Source organism: Theobroma umbraticum, unplaced genomic scaffold (assembly GCF_002168275.2).
Source record: "Theobroma umbraticum cultivar Fairchild unplaced genomic scaffold, ASM216827v3 scaffold_67.0, whole genome shotgun sequence".
Taxonomy (NCBI): domain Eukaryota; kingdom Viridiplantae; phylum Streptophyta; class Magnoliopsida; order Malvales; family Malvaceae; genus Theobroma; species Theobroma umbraticum.
Window position 1 is genome coordinate 6,867,246 of NW_018397262.1, and position 6,970 is coordinate 6,874,215.

Sequence of the window (6,970 nt, forward strand, 5' to 3'; positions counted from 1 at the left end):
AAAATGTAAACTCATGATATATTCAGGGACACTTGTATTATTGTCTTCTTCTATTCTTCCACTTTAATCATGAATATGCTTCTCGTATTTTACTAAGTTAGCAAAGGAAAAACTGTGCTTGTCCTTTTTGATCTTTACATTTTTTTTGCCTTCACTTTTCATTATTGTTCTGTAAATTTTCTTTAATACTACGCAATGTCTTCATCTTTTTTTTTTCTTGAGAAAATATTAGAAACGAAAATATTGTAGTTGGAAAAAAGAGTTGGGATTTCTTTGTCACATAAAGTTACTTATATGCAAATAAGTACTTTACCCCTTCTTAGCTGTCCTTTCTGTAGTGAACTTGTTCGTTGAAATCTGCTGTAAAAAGGGCTCTGCTCCCCTCTCTTATTTCCTTCTGGTAGTCATCAAACATCATCCCCCATTGTTATTAGAGGTTGTGGAAATGGCAAAACCCGGTGTTTTTGTTTGTCTTGTGATTGTTATTGTGGATGTAGCTGCTGGTATTCTCAGCATTCAAGCACAAATTGCCAAAGACAAGGTACATGCATCTTTTCTTGTACATGAAAGAGAGAATGTATCTGATATCGTTACATACTTTGTCAGATATGTAAATGTACTTGAGCCTGAATCAGGTTTACCAATGTTTAAACAGGTGAGACATAAAAGCCTAAAGAGATTTGAGTGCCAAGAACTGAATGATCAAGCTTTCAAGCTAGGGTCGGCTGCAGCAACTCTACTAGCTTTGTCCCATGTTACTGCCAACTTGCTTGGTGGCTTCACGTGCATCTGTTGCACAGAAGAGCTTGAAAGATCATCTGCCGACAGGCAACTCTGGTTCGGGTGCCTTGTTCTTTCTTGGTATGTGCTTTTACACCTTCATTTTTCCTTGTTTTCTGATTATGAGGACCATATGATTGATGGGATAGATTACTCCCATAGATTAAAATTCATTGTCTAAGCTTCTGCCCTGGGAATATGGCAGAAGAAAGTTGTGAATTACATCCATGTTAATTTCTCTGGTTTGCCTGAATGCTGCTGATTATCAGGATTGTAGTAGCTGCTGGATTTCCAGCCCTGGTTATGGCGACGCTAGAGAATTCCAAATCAAAAGGGTCATGCCAGGTTTTGCATCATCATTTTCAAATTCTTGGAGGGATACTGTGCTTTGTACATGGCTTGCTGAGTGTTGCACTCTATGTTTCTGCACTCATGGACTACAAGGAGACCCTTAAACAATGAATATGGTCCATCAATTTCCACCAAATTCGGAGGATGGGAGAGTAGCTGGATAAGGACTTACCTAATCAAGCTGTGTACCTAGTGCTTTCTTAGGGGTAGGAAATAGAAGCAAAACAGGAAAAAGCAATCACTTTTTGCTTAAGGCTGAGAGGTCCAAACAGAGATTTTCTTGTTAAGAGATTGGAAGGAAAGTGGGGCAATTGGCTTTTCCTAGTATGCCAACAGCTACAATTAACTCTACTCCAAATAAATATTTGTCATTTTGCTTTGTTCCTACCATGCGTGGACCGTACAACATCTCTTCGTAAAATCAATTTGTAAGCAGACATCATTTTCAATTAGATATAATCCACGATGTTAATTTGTCATTTTTCTTAATTCGGTATATTGAATACATAATCTATGAGAGTCGTGAGAATCTAGTTTAAAATCTAAATTTCTCTACATTATGCTCGTTTAACATTAAATAAAAAATATACATATATATATTTACCACCGAATCAAATATTCAGACATAATATTTTTTATTTTTTAATTTTAACATAAAAAAATAAAATAGGTTATCTCCGTTCTTCGTAAATTCATTTCTTCTCCCCAATCCAGCCTCATGCAAGACCTAAGAGGGTTTCTCCAACAAGTCAGTTCAGCCAAAACCTTAAACTTCATAAGAATGGAAATTAGACATGGTAAAGCATCAAACTAAGCTAAGCCAGGTCCAAAGTCCAGAGAACTTGGAGTTGGGCTCACCAAACTCATTTATACATATTTGTTCGACCCGACCTAACATTTGAATTTAGAATGAGTTTACGTAGGAAGTTTATTACATATCTCGAGTTTTAATAGAGAGTATCATCTCTTAATTACCCATTACTCTATTTTGATTATATTTTTATCTAAGTAACATTGGATGTTAATACCTTAAACCAATTTATATATATTTTATATATTATTATAAGTTAATAATATTTGTTTAAAAATAGATAAAAATAATTTTTGTAATTTATCAAAAACTAAAAAAAATAAAAAGGTGAAATAATACAATTAGTCTTTATATTCTGTCTAAGTGGTAAATTTAATTTTTATATAGTATTTTATAAAAATTAAATTTTTATAATTTTTAAAATTAATAATGTTAATTTAATTATTAATTATATTTAAATTTTTTATTATTTATATTGATATAATATTTAAAAATAATGTAATCTTTTAAATAATACTTATTATATTATTATTTAATATCATATCGTCAAATTCAATATCAAGTCAATATTGTCAAATACTATGTCTATATAAATACGAAAAAAATTTAACACTATTAATAATTAAATTGATATTATTAATTTTAAAAAATATAAAAATTTAATTTTTATAAATTATTATATAAATATTAAATCTCGAGAGTGTAGGGAGTCATGGTACAATTTTACCAATTAAAACAATAGTGGTAGTGATGTAATTAATTACGGTCAGCGGTACCTCATCTGGCATTGCAGCTTCTAATTGGCCAATCACATCGAACAATACAAACCGAACCGCAAGAATAAAAATATTAAAATATCTTGAGGACATTTTCGTCATTTCAATTATAAAGAGAGAAAAAAACTGAATTTCCCTCCTTAAAATTAAAATTTAACTAACCAAAACCGCAGACAAGAAAAGCAAAAGCGGTGTTCGCTTCGAATCTTGACCGTCCGTCTTATCCATATCTAACGGCTACTCTTCTCGATCCGCGTCCTCTCTTCCCATTGGCTAATTAGTTTACGCTCTCCACTATATATACCCAGAACTACCGGCTATTCTCTCACTTATCTCTCTTTCTCCCTTCCACGCACTTATTTTTTAGCATTTTTTATTTTCTTTTAAATTTTCGTTTTATTTTTGTTGGGTCTACAATGGCGGGTCGGGGCAAAACTCTCGGATCCGGAGCGTCCAAGAAGGCGACATCGAGGAGTAGCAAGGCCGGGCTTCAGTTTCCCGTGGGTCGTATCGCTCGGTTCCTTAAGGCGGGGAAATATGCAGAGCGGGTAGGAGCTGGAGCTCCTGTTTACCTCGCCGCCGTTCTTGAATATCTTGCCGCTGAGGTACAATAACTTTCTTTTCAAAATTTTTTTTTTCTTTACTTTGTTTTAAAATTTCTAAGGGATTATCGGTAATTTTTATTAAAAGAAGTGTTTATTTGATTTGTAAAGTAATCTAGGGTTTCGAATTTTTCTTTTAATTTTGGGAAATTTTAGTTTTTGTTTATGAAATTTTATTTTCTTTCTAAATCTGGATTATTTGTTTGAAATTTTTGGATTTTTAAAATTTTCTATGATTTCAGATTTTTTTAAAATTCTGGATCTATGTTATTTATTAGGGTTTTTAATCATATCTGCATGAAATTGAGGTTCGATTTTCGGATCTGTGCTTTATTTTTGTAAATTTTAGTATCTTTCAATTTTCTCAGGCTCCGAAATTAGGGTTTATTTTCGTGAATTAATTGTATTTTCCCCAAAATGTTTATATTTTCGTGAAATTAACGTATCTTAATAATTCCTAAAATTAGAAGAAATTAGGGTATCTATTTATCCAAGCAGCAAATGAAATTTTTATTGAATATTCGGTGGTTTTTCTTGTTAATCTTAGTGAAAATTGTATGTTTATTTCAGGTTCTTGAGCTTGCCGGTAATGCAGCCAGAGACAACAAGAAAACCAGAATTGTGCCACGTCACATCCAGCTCGCCGTAAGAAACGATGAGGAGCTGAGCAAGCTACTCGGAGACGTAACAATTGCCAATGGTGGTGTGATGCCCAACATCCACAACCTCCTTCTCCCCAAGAAAACCGGAACCTCCTCCAAGGCTTCCGGAGCTGATGAAGATTAGATCAGATTAGTTTAGATTCTGAAAGCCAGAGAGCAACCGTCCACTCGCTTTGTTGATGTGATTCTGAGATTTAATGGTCTTGGATTTTAGCTTTGCTTGTTGTTCTATTAGTTTTTTGAGCTTAGGGTTTGAAGAAGAATTTTAATGTCTTTTATGGAATTGTAGTTTGTTGACAGTGTTTAGTTAGTAGGTAGCTTAGGGTTTTTAGTTTAATGTGAATATAATCAATCATCAATCATTATCTTCTACTTGCTTAATAGAAGAGTTGTGACCCATTTTTTTTCTTTCCTCTTGTTCGTTAATTTAACGAATGCAACATTTCAATTTCCATCTCCATTGCTTTCTTGATCGTTAACTCTTGTTTCTTTTGATTAATGTTTGCATTGATTGAAGTTTGTTGTGGGATGTTATGAAAAGGGTATAGACTTATGTGCAGTCTGTTAGGTTAGGTACTCCAATAAAGTTGGAGAACCTAATGAATCTTGCCAAAAATAACTGGCATTGAAGAGGATTTGATGATCTGAAACCTTTTGACAATTCCAAATCTTATGAGGAGTCCAGGTTGTAGATTGTCAATGGTAGTTTTCAGTTTTTAGTTTAAAGTGAATGTTTCTCATCATCATCCATGTGCTTAATTGAAGTTTGATTAATGACTTGTCTCATTGGAATTTGTTGTTGGATTGTGTGAAAGGGGGTTAGATGCTTGCCTTTTGATCCTCAAAGACAGATAGAGAATCTTAATCTACTATGGTATGTTTATTGAATTTGATGTCTCTGACTAAGTTGATTGTGTATTGCATTTGCATGATTTAAATGACGGAACTTGACCCAAGTGATCAAATTTTCCTGTTTGTTTTGATTAATGAAAATGATTGGCATTGAAGATGATTTGATGTTTCTGATTTTTGCTGGAAAAGGGCATTCAGAGTCTTGCTCTGGTTTGTAGAAAGTTGGGAACATGTGGCAGCAAATCTATGTTATGATTCTCTGGTTACTGAATTTCATGATGTCTGTGAGTAGGTGGACGTTGTAGTGCATGGCAAGATTTTTCAAGCCATATGACGAGGTGAGGAATAATAGCGTCAACTTGAGTTTTTCCCATGAATTTTGGAAGCAAAACCCTGGATTTAAGTTGCCATTTCTAGCAAGCAGAAAAAGAGAAAGAATCTGTGTTTTGAACTTGTGGAACATGTCCATTCTGACACTGGATGGGAATAAGCATGAAAGGTGGAGCTGGGTTAAATACAAGGCCAAACTCCCAGTTAAAACTTAAAGGTCAAACCCAAACCAGCGTCAAAAATGGGCCAAAATGGAATTATGGAAACAAGATTTTCTTGCCAAATCAAGGATCCATATTTAAGAGTTACAAGGATGGAACCACGTCATGTCCTGGTCTGGTAGGAGAGTTGCGAATATAATATCGATTTTGTATTAAAGTATGATTAGATATTTAAATATTTATACTATTTTTAATTTATAAAACCTCTTTTATGAAATAAAATAGTAAAATTTAATAGGTCAAAACAAATAATATTTTTAAGTTGATGTAAATCATAACAATTGATTTTAGAGCCAATTTTAAAAGTACTAGTGATGTAGCACAGATGACAATATGTCTTTATTAGAATAGAGGAGGATGTTATAGTTTTAGAGAGAATTATGAATCTCATACTGATTATATATTAAAGTGCGATTAAGTAATTAAGTATTTATATTATTTTTTAACTTGTGAAATATTTTTTATGAGATAAAACTATGAAATTCAATAATTTAAAATAATATTTTACAAATTGATGTGAATTGTGATGCTATTCATATAATTAATTTAAGCGGACGTAACTTTGTCTAAGCATAAGGGGTTCCTGAGGTGGATAAGTTGTGTTCTTTCATGCCCTGCATGGCCCCAAAGTCGAAAAGGCCTCTTTTAGAATGTTGTCACTTGTCATGGCAAGTGACAGGCGACCCGGAAGTGAGCTTCACCTCCAAACTCAGAAACCTGAAAAGGACTTTCTCAAGACAGTGGTAGTTATCATAATTCAACAAGAAAAATCAATTGGTTTCGTGCATATTCTTAGAAGGGCTTTCACAAGTGAAACACGAAATCAAAGAAGAAACTAGCTACCAACTCCTTCATATCTTCAAGCAGAACACCACAGGCCAAGAAAGAAGGAAAGTTAAACGAATTGGCCCCATCTCAGAGACAACAGCCTGCAAAATGTCCCTCCCAAGCCATTCCCTGCAACTCAGAAACAACAGTGCAGAACAGAACAAACCATAGCTAACACCTGAGTTCCCTGCATTTTTTCAAAGATCCTATGGACAAGCAAGATGCTGCTACTGTTTTACTTTCATTTAGGTTCTCTATGCCACTCATAAAGGCTCAGGATTCAATTAATTCTCATCTCTCAGTCTCCTACATTAGAAACAAACTGTGGGCTGCTAAAACAAATGAAGGAAAATTTCACCACCTCCATGGTTGAAACATGATAGCCAGCAATAAGAAATTCAAGGCAATGTTCTTTTCAATTAGCTTCCCACCAACTTGGATTTCCTCTCCCAGTCAGACTCTACTAGGAATTCATTGGGTTCCCTTCATTTCTGCCAAGTGATGGGTACGTGGCTTGAATGCTCTTTTAACTTTTTCTTGCATGGAAGAAGAGCATATCAGTATATCACCATTGAAGGGTTAAAACTATGAATCTCAAATTATTTTATTTGAATTAAAAGTTCTTTGAACTAATTAATATTCATAATAAAGTAATTTATATAATGTTTTGGTACATATGATGGCTTTTTTATTATATCGTAAACTACTCAAAAGAAAAATAAATATATTTCATCCCTCAAATTCACAAATCTTACTT

General features: G+C 33.6%; 2 protein-coding genes across 2 annotated transcripts; both read left to right on the plus strand.

The window, feature by feature from the left end:
• Nucleotides 1–241: 241 nt before the first annotated feature.
• LOC110419920 (protein VASCULATURE COMPLEXITY AND CONNECTIVITY-like) lies at nucleotides 242–1,558 on the plus strand. The gene is made up of 3 exons (XM_021433055.1): nucleotides 242–541; nucleotides 656–861; nucleotides 1,050–1,558. Exons 1-3 carry the CDS (start codon nucleotides 446–448, stop codon nucleotides 1,240–1,242), a joined length of 495 nt encoding a protein of 164 aa, XP_021288730.1. The 5' UTR covers nucleotides 242–445; the 3' UTR covers nucleotides 1,243–1,558.
• A 1,472-nt stretch (nucleotides 1,559–3,030) lies between these two features.
• On the plus strand, nucleotides 3,031–4,390 carry RAT5 (Histone superfamily protein). The gene is made up of 2 exons (XM_021432055.1): nucleotides 3,031–3,323; nucleotides 3,891–4,390. Exons 1-2 carry the CDS (start codon nucleotides 3,135–3,137, stop codon nucleotides 4,104–4,106), a joined length of 405 nt encoding a protein of 134 aa, XP_021287730.1. The 5' UTR covers nucleotides 3,031–3,134; the 3' UTR covers nucleotides 4,107–4,390.
• The last annotated feature ends 2,580 nt before the right edge of the window (nucleotides 4,391–6,970 follow it).